The sequence below is a fragment of the Schistocerca piceifrons genome, chromosome 6 (genome assembly GCF_021461385.2).
Source record: "Schistocerca piceifrons isolate TAMUIC-IGC-003096 chromosome 6, iqSchPice1.1, whole genome shotgun sequence".
NCBI classification, from domain to species: Eukaryota; Metazoa; Arthropoda; class Insecta; order Orthoptera; family Acrididae; genus Schistocerca; species Schistocerca piceifrons.
In genome coordinates, this window is record NC_060143.1 from 228,983,327 (window position 1) to 229,007,320 (window position 23,994).

At 39.5% G+C, this 23,994-nt stretch overlaps 1 protein-coding gene across 2 annotated transcripts in view; it reads right to left on the reverse strand.

Moving 5' to 3' along the window:
* The window catches only part of LOC124802881, a 255,647-nt gene that overhangs the window by 87,294 nt on the left and 144,359 nt on the right, over window positions 1-23,994 (reverse strand). For both annotated transcript variants that reach the window (XM_047263926.1, XM_047263927.1), the window contains exons 13-15: window positions 11,759-11,949; window positions 9,670-9,805; window positions 5,759-5,828 (exon numbers count right to left, since the gene is read on the reverse strand). In XM_047263926.1, coding sequence (XP_047119882.1) covers window positions 5,759-5,828; window positions 9,670-9,805; window positions 11,759-11,949 — 397 coding nt within the window. The remainder of the gene's footprint in view (window positions 1-5,758; window positions 5,829-9,669; window positions 9,806-11,758; window positions 11,950-23,994) is intronic.

The following is a 23,994-nucleotide window of genomic DNA, read 5'->3' on the forward strand; positions in this document are numbered from 1 at the left end:
CAAAAGATGAAACCAAACTTCAGCCGTTGAAAATGGGAGGAACAGATCAAGATGTCCCCCAGCGACATTTTCCAGCAACCAATTACAGTAATGTGTACGCTTACCCTTGTCCGCTTCTTTTATTTGCTCAACAACACTCACACGGTAAGGTTTCATTTTTAAGCTATGAAGGATGCGTTGACATGACCTGCAAGATATTCCACATTGCTGTGATAATTGTCGTGTTGACTTGTGCGGACTTCTTTCAATGTGTGCCATCACGTTTGTCACAACTTCAGTGTACATACAGTCGGTGCCTTATTTATCTTTGAAATAACAACACTGCCTGTCGAACACCACTTTCTTACTAGATCCTGAATCATTGATTTTGCAGGAATATTACTTTCAGGAAACTTTTCATGAAAAGTGTCACAAACAACTTTGATGGATTCAGGCCACACATATTCTTCAACAATGAACAGACGTTCTTCAATGGAGTAAGGCATGGCAATGAAGTACATGGTTTATAATGACTACTTTTTGCCTGAACTACTCAGATGCTACTAGTGTTAGAAGATGGCAAAGAAACTGACAAGCTAGTGAAGCTACTCACACACGTTCGCATTCCGGTTTGGGCTGGTTTTATCTGTGCCACTCTATATTACACTATGCTCTTTGTTTGGAAATATTCTATATGATTCACATACACTATGTGATCAAAACTATCCAGACATACCCAAAAACATACATTTTTCATATTAGGTGCACTTTGCTGCCAGGTACTCCATACCAGCGACCTCAGCAGTCATTAGACATCATGAGAGAGCAGAACAGGTCACTCCACGGAACTCATGGACATTGAATGTGGTCAGGTGATTGGGTGTCACTTGTGTCATGTCGGTACACAAGATTTCCATACTCCTAAACATCCATAGGTCCACTGTTTCCGATGTGATAGTGAAGTGGAAACGTGAAGGGACACATACAGCACAAAAGCATACAGGCCAACCTCGTCTGTTGACTGACAGAGAGCGCTGACAGTTGAAGAGTGCCGTAATGTGTAATAGGCAGACATCTACTCAGATCATCACATGGGAATTCCAAACTGCATCAGGATCCACTGCAAGTATTATGACAATTTGGCGGGAGGTGAGAAAACTATGATTTCAAAGTCAAGTGGCTGCTTGTAAGCCACATATCACGCCGGTAAATGCCAAAAGACTCCTCGCTTGGTGTAAGGAGCGTAAACATTGGACGATTGAACAGTGGAAAAACGTTGTGTGGAGTGACGAATCATGGTACACAATGTGGTGATCCGATGGCTGGATGTGGGTATGGTGAATGCCCGGTGAAAGTCGCCTGCCAGCGTGGGTAGTGCCAACAGTAAAATTCGGAGGCGATGGTGTGGTCATGTTTTTCATGCAGGGGGCTTGCACCCCTTGTTTTGCATGGCACTATCACCTTCTTCCTCTCCATTGTTGAAGAGCAATTTGGACAGAGCGATTGCATCTTACAACACGATCAAGCACCTGTTCATAATGCACCGCCTGTGGCGGAGTGGTTACACGTCAATAACATCCCTGTATTGGGCTGGCTTGCACAGAGTTCTGACCTGAATCCTATAGAACACCTTTGGGATGTTTTGGAATGCCAGCTTCATGCCAGGCCTCTCCGACCAACATTAATACCCCTCCTCAGTGCAACACTCCATGAAGAATAGGCTGCCATTCCCCAAGAAACATTCTAGCACCTGATTGAACATTTGCCTGTGAGAATGGAAGCTGTCATCGAGGCTAAGAGTGGGCCAACACCATACTGAATTCCAGCATTACCGATGGAGGGCACCATGAACTTGTAAGTCATTTTCAGGCAGGTGTCCAGATACTTTTGATCACATAGTGTATGTTTTGTGTCACACTTGGACACACATTTTTCAAATTTGGCATATAATTTGTAGACTAATATTTTTCTTTAAATTTCCATTGATAAACTGAGGTCAATACAATACCAATCACAAGTGCTGTATAATGATACGTGAATGATTTCATATGTGTTACAACCTGAGACCAGGTCATATTGTTATCAGGTCAAGCAAAGATTGGTGGTGAGTGATCCTATGGAGTGCCAGGGCACTAATGGAATGTCATTCAATCAAAAATATACTGGCGAGAGTTTTACAGTCACTTCATCTTCTCCCAGCAGCACTGATTAGCAGAGACTGCACTGAGTCTTCATCCGTGGAAGATTGGTCCGGCCCCCATCCTCAGTCAGTCACTGCTGTGGCTGCCAGGACCAAGGCTTGCAGATCAGAAGTCCCCTCTATGGCCGGATGGCAGTAGACTTGTAGTAGTGGACTCCAAGTTGGTCTACTAAGCAAAGTATATCCGGGTTTAAGGTATCGTTTGAAACTGTTGTTTTGGACTGGTAGTTTCTGTAACAGCTTCTCTGGGCAAAACAGCAGAGGGTGTGTCAACTCAGTTACTGTTGTACCTGTAGCTCTTGCTGGTAAGCGAAAAGTTGGTCCGTGTGGCTTTCTTTTCTGTGGTTGTTGGGTGGTTTTTGAACCCACTGTTTTGGTACATCATCTGAACTTCATATTTAAAACAAAAGATTCCCTTACATTTTCTCAAATCACACATTTTTAAAATTACGTTTACACACAAATGACTTGCAGTTCTGCTACATACAAAATACTAGTCCATAACTCTAATTACCTCTCCTATCTTGCAGCTGCTTACAGATTGACTACGCTTTGTAATTCCATGCCACTTTATACCTCTCCCTCTCAAAACCAATCTCCTTGTGCTCTTGCGATGTGTCTTACTTGCAACTGTCTCATCAGATAAAGCAATGTCTCCCCAGGTTACACTGTACTTTTAAGAGAAATTACAAAATGTTTTTCCTCTTACCTTCATTACCTATAACATTGCAAGTATCTTCAAATTCACTCTAATTCTCAAACAAACATTCCTGAAAGGATTCAATCATGATGGCTCAAGCACACATTCCTGAAAGGATTCAGTCATGTTGGCTTGATCGTTAGCCTTACAGGCATCTTTCCCCCTTCTTCTCTTCCTCCCTCCCCTCCTTGGAGAAGGCAGCACCACCCCAAGTTGTCCTGCACCCTTCAGAAATCAATGAATCTGTACTTTGTCATTATCCACAACATTCACAACACAAATAACTTCATCAATAGCTCTCTGTGTGTTCTCCATAGCATCTACTTTAATATCACCATATGCAGTTCCATTCTGCATTACGCAAAAATCAGTGGCACTTGTACTTCTCTGTACATCTCGTCCAGACTTGAAATCCTTGAAACAACAACCATTGTCACCCAATGGCGTAGATACTAGAGCACCTAAATCAATATCATCCATGTTGCCACTCACACATTCATTTACTTCAGTACAGCCCACATTTACTTCATTTGGCACTACACCTCTTCAGACACCACAGATTCACAAGATACTGAAGGTGATACCTCAACACTACTTCCTGCAAGTGTGTCAAATCATTCACATGTTTCTGCACAGTGGCACTAACATCAGCTTCATCTCCTAATATCCTCATTCATCAAATCACCTACACAGTCATCCTGTTCTATTGTACTAACAACTCACACTTATGTGCTCCTGTCCACGATAACGAATTCACATACCTCATTACTCACATTGCCGAGCAATGGCAGAGCTTGTGTAGAACGCATTTCCCCTGCTAGGAATGTACAGCGCAGCTCAATGGCAGATCAGCACTGCCTATGTTGTCGACCTGGCTTGCTCTGTTCGTCTGCAGTGATTGTTTTTCTTAGCACTGTTTTGTTCTTGTTTCACTTTTTTTAAAGGCATGTTTAATTGAACAATGTGCAGCTATGAAATTTTGTTTTCTACTCAGTAAAAATGCTGCTGAAACTGTTTTAATGTTGAAAACAGCTTACCAAGATGACGTTATGGGAAAAACTAAAGTGTTTTAGTGAGGTGCTCGATTTAAAAACGACAAAATGTCAATTGATGACAAACCTCATTCTACAAAATTGTTAAGGCTTTCATGGTCACTTGTTGACACACTGCCTATTGGCTTCTGTTTTGGGTTCTTCGGGTGACGTTCATCTAATGATTTTACTGACATTTCGCCAGTTTCTTTTGTGGTGCATGGTGTGCACGATTTTTCATGATACACAAGTGGTCCTGAAAAATCATGCACGCCAAGTGTAAAGGTATTAACAAAAAGAAACAAACTATTGTTTGAACTAAATAGCCACATAATTTTGTAATCATTTAGTAAAAATATTCACATTACAGATTAAATAAAACGGAAACCCACTGATGATGACACAATGGTGGCGAAACATGTTTGGGTACTTGGAAAAAACGGTGTGCTGCATAACTGGTGGACCTCACATCCTACAATGGTGGACCTCACATCCTACAATCATCCAGAGAAGTTGATAAATCCTCAGATTTTTTTGCAGAAACAGGAGTAATGAGACTAGCTGCTATAGGATCAGTGGATGGAATAGGTACGTTAACTATGATTTTGGTACTCCCTCCTTGTGCTTGCATCAAGCCCAGTTGCTGCACATAACGCTACAAGTTCCATTTGCATTTCTTTGTTAGCCAGGCTCCACTCTCTTTTATCCTAAAGTAACATGGCTACTTGATTTTTCAAAACTTCAACAGTTCAACTCAAAATTATGAAACATGCTTCTGGCTGTTGTGTAGCCTCCATTTTGAACTACACTTCAGAAAAAGTGGGGTCCCTTTAAACCAACATAGCATCAATAAACAAAAGTAACTACACTAATCTTTCCTATGTATCATAGACCAGCAAGATTCACTGAACTGCTGTGCTCCATGGCCAAACTGTTTACAAGTTTCACATGTTGGTGGCACTGCCTTAATATACAAAACTGGCACTTAGTCAGCCATAAATATTATTCCTTACAGCTACCTCTGAACTGTGATAGGTCTACAGGCTCTTGTGTGCTATAAAATGTCACTTTAAAGATACTATGCAGGTTCTTCTGACTCAACATAACCCCATCAGGCACCCAGTGTGTAGGATGCAATTCTCCTGGTACCACTCCGCATGTCATAACCACTTTCTGTCACGAATGTAGGGTGCCAGAACCACTGCTGACACTAATGTTATGTGTCAGGCCCACTTCTTGATGCCAGTGTTACAACCAGAGGCAGTGCCATGTTGTTATCAGGAGGAATTTATTGATGAGAGTTTTACAATCAGTCCATTTTCTTCCTAGCGCTGACTAGCAGTGATCACGCTCAGCCCATAATGCTTGAAAGTGCAGGTAGTTTTATTATGGTACAGCATTCTATCTGCTCCACACTGTTGTTGAAGTGCTGAATCAGTTGGCTTTCCTCTCGCTTAGTCTGATGAAACGAGCTCCTAGCTTGTTTGTACTTTGGGCCTCCTTGTCGACGCTCTGTTATGACATCACTGCATAGCCCACACATATGCCGCAGTTAGTGGGACCTCCATCCGTTTCTAATACAGTTTTATTCATGCACTTACTTACTGCTCTACTGGGCAGCATATGGTACATGCAAATCTACCATCACAAGTAACCCTTTAGCACACTTCTCCATAAACAAAAGCTGAACTTACACATACAACTTTAAAAGGTACAATATGAAAAGGTTTTTTGAATTAATAAAGCTGTACAAGTTGATAACTGCCAAAGTTAGCTTGATTTTTCTAAATATATACATAAAAGTTATTCCAAATTTTTATTAGCTGTATAAGAAAATGTTTAACTCACGTGCTAATTGTCTGTGTGGCAACTGGCATGGTAACTGACATCTTTAACAATGGTTGCAAATCCCTTGTCCCTGTAGAAAAATACATTCCCATTATTCATAGTGTGTCTGGTTTGTCATATTTATGTATATTGTAACGAACAAGTGAGGGATTCAAGTAAAAATGAACATTCTGATATAGATTTTGTTACTTATTGAAGGATATTAGTCAATGATAAAATTAACTGTATTACTATGGCAGTACAAAGTGATACTTAGTTATTTGCAAGAAGAAGAAGAAAGTTTGCAAGGGTGAAATTGGAGATACGATTTTTTAAAAAATTAAAGAGCTTGAAATATGGAATTGAATAACTGTGTGTCTAAAAAAGGGGAGAGTGGCCAGGATTTCTTAGGATTTTCTGCCAAGTCAGTACATACAACTTTACTTTCGAATTCATTGAACGCCTCTCACATAGTCCTCCTCACAATACATTTCGCTTCGCGTAATTTTTGTTTGTCTGCAAGGCTTTGGCTATGTTTATGTTTGCTATGAAGTTCCCTTTGCTTCCGCAGCAGTTTTCTAACTCGGTTGTTGTACCATGGTGGCTCTTTTCCATCTCTTACGATCTTGCTTGGCACATACTCATCTAACGCATATTGTACGATGGTTTTGAACTTTGTCCACTGATCCTCAACACTATCTGTACTTGAGACAAAACTTTTGTGTTGAGCCGTCAGGTACTCTGTAATCTGCTTTTTGTCACTTTTGCAAAACAGAAAAATCTTCCTACCTTTTTTAATATTTCTATTTACGGCTGAAATCATCAATGCAGTAACCGCTTTATGATCGCTGATTCCCTGTTCTACGTTAACTGTTTCAAATAATTCTGGTCTGTTTGTCACCAGAAGGTCTAATATGTTATCGCCACGAGTCGGTTCTCTGCTCAAGGTAGTTTTCAGATAAAGCACTTAAAAAAATTTCACTGGATTCTTTGTCCCTGCCAACCGTTATGAACATTTGAGTCTCCCAGTCTATATCCGGCAAATTAAAATCTCCACCCAGAATTATAACATGGTGGGGAAATCTACTAGAAATATTTTCCAAATTATCCTTCAGGTGCTCAGCCACAACAGCTGCTGAGCAAGGGGGCTTATAGAGACATCCAATTACCATGTCTGAGCCTGCTTTAACCATGACCTTCACCCAAATTATTTCACATTTCGGATCTCCGTCAATTTCCTTCGATACTATAGCACTTCTTATCGCTATAAACACGCCTGCCCCTTCACTGTCCAGCCTGTCTCTGCAGTATACATTCCAATCTGAGTTTAGGATTACATTACTGTTTACGTCTGATTTCAGCCAACTTTCTGTCCTTAGTACTATATGTTCATTAATGAGAGCAGTTCTGGGACCTTTGTATAGACGCTCCTGCAGTTTACAATTAGCACATTAATATTGTTATTCCCTGTTGCATTTTGCCTAATCCTACCTTGCCGTGTCTCAGGAGCCGTCCTGTCGGGCCTAGGGAGGGAATTCTCTAACGTAAAAAAACCCACATGTGCACTCCACACGTACTCCACTACCTTTGTAGCCACTTCTGGCGTGTAGTGCACGCCTGACCTATTCAGGGGGACCCTACATTTCTCCACCCGATAGCAGAGGTCGAGAAATTTGCACCCCAGATCTCTGCAGAATTGTCTGAGCCTCTGGTTTAAGCCTTCTACTTGGCTCCAAACCAGAGGACCGCGATCGGTTCTGGGAACGATACTACAAATAGTTAGCTGAGATGCCACCCCGCGAGCGAGGCTTTCCACCTTCACCAATTCCGCCAACCGCCTGTACGAACTGAGGATGACCTCTGAAACCAGACAGCAGGAGTCATTGCTGCCGACATGAGCAACAATTTGCAGTCGGGTGCACCCGGTGCTCTCTATCGCCGCTGGCAGGGTCTCCTCCACATCTCGGATGAGACCCCCGGCAAGCAGACAGAGTGAACACTGGCCTTCTTCCCCGACCTTTCCGCTATTTCCTTAAGGGGCTCCATCACTCGCCTAACGTTGGAGCTCCCAATAACTAATAAACCCCTCCCCCCCCGTGTGCCTGCTCGGACCTTGCTGAAGGAGCGCCCACATGTCCACTCACAGGCAGAGCGGGCGATGCCACACAGCCAGCCTCCACATTGACCCTCTGCCTCGTGCCTATATCTCTAACATCGATCAGTTGTAGAATTTTGGAACACGTATTATGTTCGAGTATAATGACTTTTCTGGAGACTAGAAATCTACTCTGTGGGAATCAGCATGGGTTTCGAAAAAGACGGTCGTGTGAAACCCAGCTCGCGCTATTCGTCCACGAGACTCAGAGGGCCGTAGACACGGGTTCACAGGTAGATGCCGTGTTTCTTGACTTCCGCAAGGCGTTCGATACAGTTCCCCACAGTTGTTTAATGAACAAAGTAAGAGCATATGGACTATCAGACCAATTGTGTGTGATTGGATGACTTAACTGACTCAAAGTGGCAGTGATAGACTGTCTCTCTGGTTTCCATGCTTTTGGCACTTGATAAAATAGACACTTCAAATCCTAAGCTTTTCAGATTGTTTGCTAAGTAGTAAAAGTTTCCCTTCCAATTTAAATTTTTATCAAGATTAAGGTCTAAAAATTTTACATGCTTTGTTTTCACAGCATCCTGACCATTGTAAGTTATTTTTATTTCACTCCATTCTTATGACATAGTTTCAAATTGCACCATTTTGGTTTTAGTTACATTAAGTTTTAGTCTATTGTGATGGAACAAAGAATCAATTTTTTCTGAAGTATTTCTCGCACTTTCTGGGATTCTTTCAGGCACCTCATTTTGAATTGGAATTCATATATCATCAGCAAATAAAACTGAATGAACATCAATAACAAGTGGTAGGTCTTTTATGTAGAAGAGAAGCTGATAGGTACCCAATATCAAACCCTCTGAGACTCCTTGGGAAATAGTTTCCCATTTTGAGGAATAATTGCTTGAATTTGAAGATACAATTACTATCTATCTGTGATCAGTGAACCATTGTAAAGCACTTTTCGTCATTCTATATATCTGTAATCTGTGTACAAGTAAGGAGTAGTTCACTGAGCATTCAACAACCATCTTACGGAGGCTGGCAGAGGGTACTTCAGATAACACACTCATGTCGCACTTTCCTGTTGCATCATGAATAATGCATGGGAAGAATGACTCTCAGTAAGCCTCTGTTTGCACTCTAATTTCAATGGTTTTGGCTGTGGATGCACAGATCAAGTTTTGATGCGAGAGCAGTCACAAGGGTTGTAAAACATATCACAAGGAAAATTTTAGGAGTGACATCAAATCTGGGCTGGATTTTGTGTAGGAAGTACAAAAGGACAAGAACTACTGTTCTCAGATGGAGAAGAATAATGGATATGATGAGTCATTTCACTGCATGAATTCAGAAAAAACACACAGTATCACCCTGACTTCGAGACATCAAATCTTCTACCATGGCTTTGATATTCTATTAAATGCAGGTACTGTACTTAACTGGTACATGTTTTAATTATTGAAGCAAGCCACCTATTCTCAAATAACATAAATCAATGTAAAAGAAGAAGACTTGAAATTAAGTGAAGTACAAGCTGAATTTGATACCTAGTTAAGAGCAAAAGTACTATATAAGATGTGAAATTTCTACGAGCAAAGATCTGAAACCCATCATCAACTAATGGCTTATGGTCCCATGAACTCATGGACACCTCCTCAGGGTAACCAACGCAAATGTTAACAAGGAAAGAAGAAGTCTTATATCGGCAACAAACATCTAAATTCTTCTCCACAACACATAATTTCTACATATATTAAATTCAAAATGAAAATTTAAATTACAAATTAAATATTTATTTCAATACAACCAAAAAACTTACTGCCATTATTTATCATGCCAGACAGGAGTGATGCACTCTGCAGCCAACTTTCTGGGGGTTCCTTTTGTTCCACTGCTATTTCTTCTTCCACGCGCTGCTTTTCTATTAAATCCACTTCATTTGTTGCTTTTACAACCTGTTAACCCGAACTATATATTGTAACATTTTCCACATGATATAGTAAAACAAATGATTATCTGACACAAACTCCACATCCAAGTAGCCTCAAAGACAACTGATTTCTCATTATTACTAAAATCTTAAAAATTCTTAAATTACAGTATAGCACAACAAGACAAAGAAATCAACACACACCTAACCTTTTTTTTATTTAACTAATACTGTCGCACATCATATCTGTTTACTTTTTGTCGGTTTATTTAAATAATTCCTTTAATTGCTTCAAGCCTTCAAAAATTAAAAAAAAATGGTATACAACAAACTTAATTATCTCAAAGTTATAATATTTCAAATTATTATGATTATTTGTGCTTTCAGCATTACTTAGCTCAATAATGTTTAGGGTTTCAGCCATTTTTCATTCATCATTTACGACTCCTGTATGTCTTTATAAATACAGTACCTGTGTTTCTACAATTAACCTTTACTTTTGTAAAGTATATACAAGCCATTACATATCTGATAGTGATGATTTAAATTCCACAAGTATGATGCAGGCTACTGCATCCAAAGCATCAGAGGGTTATCAGTGAAAGAGCCTCCGCACACCACATAAACAAACGAGTGTGTGTCATAATAATTACTGACACTGTTAATTATATTCTATTATATATGAGCTTATGAATGACAACAAATAAAGATCTTATTGTGCATAACAGAACTATTAATTTAAAAAAGGCTATTCAGGATACCAGTACAAGTGGTTACAAAAGCTGAGAAAGTTATTGAGGAATATTGGTATATGACCCACAGTCTGATGTAATGTTGGCATTTATAGTACACTAAACCCTAATCTTCCTTCTTTTCTTCTTTCTGGTGAATGCTGTTTCACTATGACACACTGTTAACAACATTTTTGATTATTCAACCATCTTCTCTTAAGAGGGCATACTGTGTGTGTGTGTGTGTGTGTGTGTGTGTGAGAGAGAGAGAGAGAGAGAGAGAGAGAGAGAGAGAGAGAGAGAGAGAGAGAGATTAATTTGATATAGGTGTTACATTCTGATTAAAACTACTTGGTGCATGATGTTTGTTACATGGTATTAGAAACCTTCACGTCAGCTGTCTGCTGTGCCTTGGTTAAGACTCAGACAGTGTGCAGTTTTGCCTGCTCCAGCCAGCGCCAGTTAAAAGGGCTGTCAGCAGTGTCCACTAACAGATTATGAGTGTACAGTACACTGTTCAAAACCTGAAATTCAACTGATGGTTTGTTGTGGTGCATTGACAGTGGCAGAGAGTTTGCATGTGGTGTTCTGGGCTCCAACTGGATACTAACAAGTAGTTTTAATCAGACTATAGATTGTCATTTCCTTGTTTAGCTTAAGCCTGTCGCATTTTTAATGTCTCAGTGTCATATGTATGGTGTGAAATGTTTGATATAAAAACTGTTCAATCTTACTCTACAGAATTAATGTGTGCAATTACTTCTTTGTTGAAACTGAACATTCTGTAAGTAGTGTTGTCATAAGAAAGAATGAAGAGCACTTGATAAAAATGGAAGAATGAACTGGCTCTGGTTTTCTGCGCCAATGTGGAACTCACTTTACAAATAAAAACACTAGCTTGCCTCAAGCGTTAATGCCTGTTTTATCTGGCAACACTTCTTCAAACTCTGCACCATTTGAACAGGACAAGATGGTAAGTACCAGTACACACTTCACTGACTGGGAAAAAAAATCACTTTAAAAACTAATCTTAAGGTTGCTAACTTTTATCTCACTGGTACTAGTTCTACAGTACAAGGAAAATACTGTGTAGTTCTGATATGTAACCAGAAATGATGGTTAATATCTGCAAATATTCAAGGATACATACCACTCCAGATGCAGGACAGTCCAAGTAGTGCCAAATTTAATGTGTTTAAGTGTATACAGTCACCAGTTCACAAATAATGTAATACTCCTATTCTTACCTCAATTTCCTTCAATTTACTGTGCACAGATTTTGCCACAGTCTGCACCTCTCTATCAGAATCTTCAAGTAGTCGATTCACAGTTGAGTCCAGCATCTCCAAAAGATTTTTATCTTCTGGGAGTTTGCATAGTGTTTTCATTGAAGGAAGCATCCTGGCTGCAACTTGCCTTAATGTTGCCACACTATCCTCTAAAAGATTTAATAAAGTCAAATGTTAATTTATAGAAGACAGAAACTAAGACAGCATAAAAGTAAAACACGCAAGCACGCATGTGCATGCACACGCACACGCGCATGCACGCACGCATGTGCGCACACACACACACACACACACACACACACACACACACACACACAACTGATAATGTATAAATTTTGTATTTTCTGAAACCACGCATGTATATAAATGAGATGACTCAAATAAAGATTTTAAACTATACAGGAAATTATCATAAATGATTAACTTCAAAAATATATGCAATAATCATAATACCACCACCCCTCTCACATCTCTACCTACATACAAGACGATTTCATTAACCTCTCTCTCTCTCTCTCTCTCTCTCTCTCTCTCACACACACACACAATTGTTTCATAGGTTGGCAACACTCACAACATGAACAAAAACAAGTGAATAGCACTGTAGCAGTGATGAATGAAAAACAGTTAAGAAAGTCAATTAGAAATAGTACAGCACAGGAAATAATGCAAAATGCCAAACTGCAGATGTGAAATTAAGCTTGTCGACATCGACCACTGCTAACAAGAGGGGAAGGTGCAGACTATGTAAAGAAACACTGTAAGTAGCTTACAGACCAACTTCATACAGAAAATACTGTTTCTAACCTAAAAGAATCAAAAATAAATCTACAAAAGTGTGTATCCAATTTACAGAATACCACAGAAGATGTTATGTAAATAAAAGCGAAACACATCTGGTGTAATTCTTTTTAACTGCATTGCAGTCAGCTCAAGACAGATAAGCCATAATAACAGATGTTAACAGCTGCTGCGGAAGATGGCCACACAAACAAGCAATAAAACTTAAACAATTTTAATTTTTTTTTCAAAGTGAACAAATGTAAGATAGTGTGTGTGAACCAAACAAAACCAAAAGTACTGAACTACAGCCTCTCAGCTATAGTGAATAATTATTCTGGATAATGTCATAAAACCAATGTGAAGTATAATGAACACACAAATCAATGACAGCACAAACAAACATTTATCACATCTAAAATGAAACTATGTATAGGACACTCAGGCAACCTATTCTTGAGTACTGTAGAGTATTTGAGGTATACATTCAGCTGTCTTCAATGAAGAGAATGAGAAAATGAAGCACATACTGTTAAGGTTGTAGACAGTTGCCACACATTTACAATAGAAAAGAACTGAAACAGGATGGTAGGCAACAAAAGCACCCCATACGTCAGTTTGAATGCCTTATCTGTTTGAAATAATAATTAAATGGACATCCTAGCTGCAAACAGGCGTTCATATGCTTCATTGGGGACATATTGAAAATGTGTGCCCCAACCGGGACTCGAACCCAGGATCTCCTGCCTACATGGCAGACACTCTATCCATCTGAGCCACCGAGGGCACAGAGGATAGTGCGCCTGCAGGGATTTATCCCTTGCACGCTCCCTGTTTTTGTCTTTGAGCCAATTTTCTGCTGTTTAAAACAGGGCAACTTTAAAACATTGCTTTAAAATTCCTACAGACACCTGTGGCAAAAGCAGTCATCTTCTGCAGCTATGTACAATGAGCCTACTAGCTTACTTTCGAGCACTTCCTCAGATATGTACACATGCACAGCACTGAAAACCAACCACCCAGCGCACAAATAATTATGTAAAAACCTTGCCTGCAAAGTCATTAATCTGTCAATACTTTATACATTTCTGAGTGCTCAAAATCATCAAAGTTTGTGTTATACTCAAATGCCAAAAAATCAGGATGAAGTAATGAAATAAAAGTTGTAAATAAAAAAATGTAGATTAACACAGAAAATTAACCCACTTGAAGAAAATCAAGCATGGAGAAATCAGCATGCATGAGACAATCCCACAAACAATACAACACAAGACTGGAACATCCATCCTGCATGAAACACAAGTGCTAACTGGCTTATTATGGCATGAGACTCATTCCCACATTATGTTTTGTAAATTACAACATGAAGGAAAACCTTCACCAAAGTGTAACACACTGAGCCACTGCTGGCTAGTGCTGTAAAGTATACCAGCAACATGTGATTCAGTAGATTTCTCCAACATAATAAATGTTGATACTCTTCATGGGTATGCAGCCAGATTTCAGCATTGACGACACGATATTTCGATGGTCCAACCAGCATCATCTTCAGGGGAGATTGCAGATGCACAATCATACCAAAACAGAGATAACATCAGATACAGTGGCTCCTTTATACCCTGGGAACAGATCGCAATGTGTGCAAAAGAAGTGAAAGGGCTGCCCTCTACGAAATGAACAATTGCAGCACCACTGGCAATAGAAACAAAAGCGTTGAATCCCAAATTAAGATGCAGCCAATCAAAAACCAGACTGTTGTTATTTTATACCTGAAAAATGCCACATATTGCTTATATATACCACACTCAGGACTACTTCTCTTAAACCCACATGTTTTTTGAGATATGTGGATGATATTTTTATCATTTGGCCACATGGTATGGGAGCTCTTCATCAGTTTTTAGATGATTTTAACTGCCTTCATTCACACATCAAATTTTCAGCTGAAATTGAAGAAGATGGCAATTTACCTTTTTTGGATGTTTTAGTACACAAAAACGAAAATGGAACTTTGGGACACAATGTATACCGTAAACTGATGCATACATACCGATACCTCCATGCTACTAGTTGTCATTCACTGCATCAATGCATAGGAGTTTTACATACACTGGTCAAAACAACTTGTGCTATTTTGAATTCTGATAATTTAATGCAGGAAATGGATTATCTTAAGGCTGTTTTCAGGCAAAACGGATACACTGATCACGAAACAGTTCACACTTTTCAATCTGAACCACCAAGTGAACCAACAATGGACACTTGTAAATCAGATGTTTTTTTACCCTTTACGGGGAGTACTTCTTCGGAAATTTCAAGAATTCACAGAAAATACAATATTAAAAGTGTCCTTTTGCCTTTGGCCAAACCTAGAGTCCTTCTTGGAACTGTTAAAGATGAATGCATACACACTCATACAAACAAGCACACCTCACACACCTATAACCACTATCTCCACCTAAAAAACAACATAAATGCACTGAACAAGAGCAACAATCTGGAGTGGGTTAGGGAGGACTGAGTGACAGCAGGGTACAGGTGGTGGGAAGAGGAATCAGCAGCATTTGGTGGAGCATGAAGGAGGTACAAGGTGGCACGACAGAGTTGTTGCCACACATAGCATCAATGCTGGGGGCTGTGGGAGAGGGAGAGAGGGGAAAACAGGGAGCGAAGAGGAGAGGAGCAGAGAAGGGGAAAAGATGGGTGGATGCACTAGCAGAGAGGGGACACAAATTGGGAGAAGGTAACTGGACACCCGGGGCGGAAAAAACTGTTGGGTGGGGGATTTGGGGGCAGTAAGCTACTGTAGGTTGAGCCGGAATCATTTTGGAAGTGAAGAATGCGTTGTAAGTATAGCTACCATCTGCCTAGTTTAGAACAGAAGGTAGTGGAGGGGAGGATCCAGTTGGATCGGGTTGTGAAGTAACCATTGAAATCAAGAGTGTTACATTCAGCCGCATGTTGTGCCACAGGGTGGTGTGCTTCGCTCTTGGCCGCAGTCAGAGGTGGCTATTCATACTAGTGGACAGCTGGTTGGTAGTAATGTCAGTACAAAAAGCCGAACAATAATTGCAGCAGAACTGGTACACGGCATGGTTGCTTTCACAGATGACCTGCTAATTCACTATACACTAAAATCCCTCATGCCCATGGTCTTGCTGTTACTGAATGCTATCTCTCCCAATGTCCTCCAGGCTCCAAACTCACAACCTCTTTTGTCATACATCATACTATGTCCTAACACATGACTACTTCTAAGAAGGGGAGGCACCGACCCATGCCAACCTGTTTGTGGGCAGTATAGAGGAAATCTTCCCAGTCTCCCAAACCCTAGAGTGGTTCAGGTTCATTGATGATATCTTCTTTATCTTGACTCAGGGCCAGGACACCTTATCCTCTTACCTTCACAACATCAACACCTTCTCTCCCACCCACTTCACGTGGTCCTCTTCAACCCAGTGTGCCACCTTCCTGGAAGCTGGCCTCCTCCTCTCTGATGGCTCCATCCCCACCTTCATCCACATTAAATCCACCACCCATCAACAATATCTGCATTTTGACAGCTGCCATAGGGGATGATGTATCTGCAGTGATGGCAGCTCCATAGGTTTTCCAGACGCATAGCCTGCAAGATCGACTGATTTGAATCCATATGACTTTTGGCTCTGAGTATATCTAAAACAACTCATTTCTCAGAGACACATTCAGTCTCTACCTGATCTGAAGGGCAGCATATAGGAACACATTGCTCAGATTCCACTGGGACTTCTGCAACTGTTCATCACATTGTTTTACAGATGTAGCATCTTGCCAAGGTCTTGGTTGTCATATTGCACAAATAGTGTAAGTGGTGGTTAATAATAAAATCAACATTATATCTTTCTCACATGTTTGACCTTTTCTGCTTGTGTCCCATTCCTAATCCATGACACATCAAAACATTTATATGCATCTCTCTTGCAATCACAGTGCCAGATTTGCATCTTGGAGCCAAAATTGGAACCAATACATTCACACATTAGAATAACTGTAAAGTTTTGCTGTCACAAGATAACTGCAGTCCACACTGGACCTCTGAGAGTAGTTGTACTTTAATTGTAGCAACCTGGTATCTTCTGTGACACTGCAGCTTGTGTAAACAAAGTGTTTCTTCACCAGAAGAAAGCAGTGAGAATATTGCATGAAGTAGATAACTGTTTATCTTGCAGAAGCCTTTTTAAAGAACTTTGGATATTTCCACTCAATTCCTAGTACATTTATCCCTTAATGGTTTTTGTTGCTGAGAATAAAAATTAGTTTCATCTCACCTGTGATGTACTTAATCATTATACAAGACACAAAAACAATTTTCATGTAGGCTTTGCCTCCTTGTCCAGGGTTCAGAATGGAGGTATGTTCCCCGGAGGTAAAATACGAGATCTGTTCAAAAAATTCCAGAGCTTTGTCCACAAAATTTTTCTACACTTACATTTTACTTACTGTGCATGATCTCCTTCAAAATACTCTCCTCCACAATTGATACACTGCTCCTAATGCCATTCCATTTGCACTCCCTGAAGCAGTCTTGGTATGCCTTTTGTTACTTCAGTCGAAGCACCATCTGTGAATGTTCCTTTGTCTTGTCTGTTGCTACATATTTTTGTCCTTTCAATGGGGTTTTCAACTTTGGAAATTAAAAAAAAGTCTTTAGGAGCAATATCAGGTGAGTATGAAATCTGGAGCTGCACAGTGATTTTGTTTTTTGTGCAATAGTTATGTACCAGAAGGGATGAACTTGCAGACACATTATCATGATGCAAGAGCCATGAATTGTTTCACCAAATTTCTTGCAGTAGTCACATGTCTTGATAGTACCATCGATTAACGGTTTGTCCCTGTGGCACAAATTCATAGTGAACTAATCCTTCAAAGTCAAAGAAAACTATCGGCCTGGCTTTACATTTCACCTAACCTGGCAAGTTTTTTATGGTCTTCGAGAACCTTTCCCAACCCATTGTGAAGATTGAACCTTGAGACCAAGGCTTTAGCATAATTATTTAAGTGTGGCAACATTCCTTCCACACTTCTGTAAAGTCTGCTATGTTCAGGAATGTAATCTTCAAAAGTAACCTATTCACTACAAAAAGTTCTTCATCAATTGATTACTTCTTTCTTGTGAACTTTCACTACACTGTGTATTCATAAACTGATTACTTCTTTCTTGTGAACTTTCACTACACTGGGTAGATAGCTGTATCATTTTTAGATCTTAACACCCGTAAGTTAATATGTCCACGAAGAAGTTCAAAATGGATACTACCTAAATAATACCAGGTACTCAAATCTGTTCATGCAATGAAGAGGAGTTAGCTCAGAGACACTGTTGGAGTTCTGATCTATGGCTGGACAATGCTTATGGCTGATACCAAGCATCTGGATGTCTCATATGGTGCTTAAGATGTTATTCCCAAACAGTAAGTTGCACAAGGGTGTCATAACTTTTCCACATCAATCATGTGTAAATTGTGAATTTATGAACCTCAGTTACAAAGAGTTTTTTCTCTGTTATGTATCTTGCAATTTTTAATTATAGTTGCTGATATGTAATTGTAATGAAAAGAACCTGACAGCATAATTTTTTAAAGAAGTAATTTAGGAAAATCTGCAGATGTGGTGAATGTTTCCTCCAAGTATTCAAGTTGTTAAAATCCTGACTTTTTCCCTATCTTGTGTTGTGGGCAGCAGGAGACATTTCAGTTGAATGCATATTTTGTGAGACACTTTTCTCACCAAACAGCAGATACAGACAATCGAAGGGTTAACATTGATAATCTCATTTACAGTGTTCAGAACTTCTGAAATCTTTTTTATCTGTAAAGCAATGTATTTCATATTTTTTATATGCCAATCATCACAAATTTAACTACAGTGACTTGCAGCTTATTTACAAATGCATAACTAACATACGTGGGTAAATCTTATCGTGACTAGGCTAAGCTCATATTATATGCTAGGAGAGAAAGTACGGTGAATACTAAAGGGTGAGATTCATTCACAAAGTGTTTCAACAGCAATGAAGATACAATACTGAGGCATAATTATCAGAACACTAACTCATGAGCTGAGAGTATACCGTATTTTTATCAGTTGTATATAGGATCATTCTATTCACAGTGAATAGCAAGGCAGATACTAAATGTTCCTTGAAGAGCACCATAAGCTGAGAGCTGCACAATTCAAGCAGTACTAAGACAGCTCACATTCATCTTCATTTCAATGCACTTTTAACAACAGCATTTTGTATGTCATCAGCAAAGTGATTTCTAATCATCATTAATGAGAAATATATCTTCATTTTTTTTTTCATTCACTCATTTTGTTCCGTATATCCCATCAAGAGGAAGAACTTCCAGTGATATGTAACTAATTAACATTAACACATAATGTAGGCTCACCCAGGGTATGCAGTTGGTGCAAGCTCTCAGGTTTCCAGTCGGATAGTGAAGATGATGAGTGTGTGTATTTTAACACTGCCCCCAGCTGGAACCCCGAGTTTTTCACTAATCACTGTATACATTAACATAGGATGAACAAATCACAGAGAGTTAATCTGTGTATTGTAAAACAATAAACTAACACTATATTGCATAATGTTATTCTTGCTAATGCCCACTAAAGGTATTTGAGTAAATTAGTAAGAAAGCTGCTATTCTGAAACGAGATGCTGCCTCCTTAATTTTTTTGCTTAGCTGCTGTTCCTCTGCTATTATGTCACTGGAATAAAATGGTATTTTTCAAAGTAAATACTTTTTACACCCATAAATAAAGTTATATTTACAGTACATTATTACTTGTCATAGAGCTTTATTACAAACATTGCTACTTTCTATGTAGCCCATTACAGAACTTTTAAACCCTTGAATATTATAATAATTTGTAAAAAGAGTGGCTAATGAGGTACATTTTTAATTTTCATTTTGGTTTGGTATGAATTCCTAATTCCTTGCTTTATGTTAGATGGGAGTTCATTTATATGAGGTCTGTTTAAACAATTATGGGACACTGCATCCCTGCACACACCTGTTTAATGTGTAACTGCCAGATGTTTCATTGCTGTATGTCTGTTACTTATTGTTCAGTGCTGTGTTGAGTATAATGTCATGTCACACAGTTTTCGAATTTTGAAATGGCACAGTTAGAGGAGCATCATACTTGCACTAAATTTTGCTTGAAACTCAAGAAAACCTTTAAAGACACACACCAAATGATGCAGGAGGCCTGCGGTATTGAGTGCTTCAGCCGTTCTCAGTGTTACGAATGGTTCACATGGTTTAACAATGGTTGGACAGATGTTAAAGATGAACCTCATTCAGGAGACACTCATGTCAAGAATGTCAATGAAACTGTGTGTGCCAATTGAAGACTGACTGTACGAGAGATTGCAAAAGAATGTAACATTTCAATTGGATCATGTCATGCAATCCTAACACATCTCCTTGGAATGCATTGTGTTGCTGCCTAGTTTATCCCATGGTTCACAAGTCAAGCCCAGAAAGACCGTCACCTAGCAATCTGTGAAGAGCCTTTGAGCCATGCAAATGAAATGTCCTTAAAGAGAATCATAACTGGTGATGAGACATGGAGCTATCATAATGATGTTGAGACCAAAGTTCAATCTTCACAATGGGTCAGGAAGGGTTCTCCAAGACCAAAAGAAACTTGTCAGGTCAGATAAAACGTCACAGCCATGCTGATAGTTTTCTTTAACTTTGAAGGATTAGTTCACCATGAATTCATGCAACAGGGACAAACTCTTAATCGATGGTACTATCGGGACATGTGACACCTGCGAGAAATATGGTGAAACAATTCATGGCTCTTGCATCCCGATAACGCGTCCGCATGTTCATCCCTTTTGGTGCATGACTATTGCACAAAAAATAAAATCACTGTGCTGCTCCATACTCCATACTCGCCAGATATGACCCCTGCAGACTTTTTTTTTATTTGCAAAGTTGAAAACCCCATTTAAAGGACGAATATATGCAACAACAGATGAGATAAAAGAAAATTCACAGATGGTGCTTTGCACCAACCAACAAAAGGCGCACTGAGACTGCTTCAGGAAGTGGAAACGGCGTTGGGAGCAGTGTATCAATTGTGGAGGAGAGTATTTTGAAGGAGACCTTGCACAATAAGTAACATGTAAGTGTAAAAAAATTTTGTGGACTAAGTTCTGGAGGTCTTTGAAGAGATCTCGTATTTTACAACCAGAGTGTGTAACTCCATTCTTAACCCTGGGCAAGGCGAAGTCTATGTGAAAATTATTTTTGTAACCCTGGACAAGGCGAAGTCTATGTGAAAATTATTTTTGTGTCTTGTATTATGATTATGTACATCACAGTTAAGTTACAATTAATTTTTATTCTCAGCAACAAAAACCATTAAGGAATAAGTGACTAGGAAGTGAGTGCAAATATCCTAAGTTCCGTAAAAAGGTTCTGCGTGATGTATAGTTATCTACTTTATGCAATATTCTCACTGCTTTCTTCTAACACTTTATTTACATAAGCCGCAGTGTCCCATAAGATACCAGGTTGCTACAATTAAAGTGCAGCTGCTCACAGAGAGCCAGTGTGGATTGTAATTATCTTACGGCAGCAAAACTTTGCAGTTATTCTGGTATGTTAATGTATTAGTTCCAATTTTGGCTCCAAGATGCAAATCTGGCACTATGAAGGCAAGAGAGATGTATATAAATGTTTTGATGTGTAATGGAATAGGAATGGCACACAAGCGGAAAAAGTCAAATGTGTGGGAAAGATATAATGTTGATTTTATTTTTAACCACCACTTACACTATTTGTGAAATATGACAACTGTGACCTCGACAAGATGCTGCACCTGTAAAACAATGTGTTGAACAGTTACTTATAGAAGTTCCAGTGGAATCTGAGCAATGTGTGAACTTCTCCGTGAGAAATGTGTTCTTTTAGATATACCTAGAGCCAAAAGTCATATGGATTTAAATCAGGTGATCTTGCAGGCTTATCTGGAAAACCTCTGAAGATAACACATTTCTGGAAGGTTGCATGAAGCACATCTTTCACTGTACAGGCAACATCTAAACAGTGGTTTACACACAGCTGCACTCTTCAGGAATCACATGCTGTATGAGGAGGTCTGGATAACGTGCTGAGACCACAGTTACCTTACAGCCCTCTGGGTGTATTCTCTTTAAAGACGAATGGACTGAGAATAAAGCTACTTGTGAATCCACACCACCCAGTCACTTAAGTCAAGTGCAATGTTATAACAGTACCTCATATTCTGTGCATATAATGCACTCTGTACCATAAAACGTTACTTGTCACTCCACAGAATACTACCTGACCACATGCCATCAACTTCAACCCATGCCAGAAACCAAAAAGCAGATTCAGAATGTTGCTTCAGATCATGAGGTTTCAGTTGCTACACTGTCTGACTCTTGTATGGGTGCCAGTGTAAAATAGATTGCAAAACATTCCATGCTGTTGACCATGGGATGGAAAATTCTTGCAACATTGTATGAGCACCAGCACTACCAGGGACATCCATTGCATGGTCAGTTACAGTAACAGCAACCTCGTCAATAACGTCCACTGGGACATGATGCCTTCCTCTTCCAAGTGTAACACCAAGCTCGCTCATTCTCCTGAATTTCATTGTCAATTTCTTTAAACCATTTAATGACATTGGACCTCTCCTCAGACCTTTCTGTCTGTGATACTCTCCCAATGCAGTACTGTAATTGCTGCCATTCACATAAAACAGTTTCACTAACAATGCATGGTCTTTCGTCTCGAGAGCCATACTTTTCACTCACTTTATGGCTTGTCAAATGACAGCACGGGTATGGTACCATCATACAAACCATGTACAGTGCCAGATTTGCACCTGTTGGCCACAACTGAAACTAATTTGTTTTCTAGGGCTAATTGGTTCCGTATTAAAGCATTAGCTTATCTACCAGGTTTCACCACCATAAATAATAAAAGTTCACACTAGATCTCGGTGAGGATATGCACATCAATTATAACCTCCCGGTAGCTCCCTAAGATGTGCAAAATAAGCCAACAACCTTGTCTCTACGTCATCACAATGAGAATTTATTTAGTTTATCTATGCGTTGGCTCCATTTTATGTTGTGCCACTGAACCCAAAGGAATTTTATCTGCGCATTTCATTCGTTTTATGACCATTCAAGTCCATTTCTCGTGCTAGGAGGTTATTATAGATAGTATAAAATTGCATAATAAGAGTCTTTGTGAGATTCAGACTTAAATTGTCAGGTGTGAGCCACTTGTAGGCCTGTTCATCTAGCATCTTCGCTGTGTCTGCTAGGGTTCTGTTTAGACTCTTGATTAGCATGTTTGTGTCATCAGCAAATGTTGCAGTTTCTCTCCTTTATAGTCATAGGAAGGTAATTTATGTCAGTTAGAAACAAGAGTGGGCCAAGTACCAATGCTTATGGTTCTCCACAAGTTACATTCACCCATTCTGAGGTTACTTTCATGCCTGAGATACAATCTGTTAATCTGTTAATGAGACCCTCTGCTTTCTGTTATGGAGGTAAGATTCCATCCATTCAACAGGAATGCCATTACTGCCATAACACTTTAGTTTGCAAAGTTGACTTTTGTGATCCACATCATCGAGAACTTTGGCAAGGTCACAGTAATACCAGCAGGATAATTTTGCTCGTTTACCTCTGCAAGCACATCATCTGTGAGTCTTGTAATGTTTCCTGTGTGGAGAACTCTAATGAAATTCAAACTTAGACTCGATTAACAAGCTCTGCTATGTTAAATGAGACTGTATTACCATAGGCCACTTTCCCAAACACTTTTGAAAAGAGTAGTAGGAGAGAGAAAGGTTGGAGATGACAAAGACTAAGTGTGCGTGTGTGGGTTGTGTGAGTGTGTGTGTGTGTGTGTGTGGGGGAGGGGGTGGGGTGGGGTGGGGGGGGGGGGTTGTGTGTGTGTGTGTGTGTGTGTGTGTGTGTGTGTGTGTGTGTGTGTGTGTGTGTTTTCATACATCTAAAGCATTAGGTCCAATAGCTTCACAATGGTTGAGAGCACTTAAGACGAAAGCTCATATACTTTAACCCTCTATTGCATGTTGTTGCCATTTGGCAACAAACCATAAATTTACGTATAATGTTAAGGAAACCACTTGCATGTGCATGATGTTGCCATATGGCAACACATACAATGTGGCTGCATCGAGCTAAACTGAGTTTAATGTTTTTACGTTGCTGTATGGCAACAAACCTAAAATGCTGACTAAATCAAAATTTCTATGTTCAGCACGTTACATAGTATACTGTATGTCAGCCCCCCCCTTCCCCAATACTTTTTCACTGAAATTGCTTTCCTAAAATAAAGTCATGC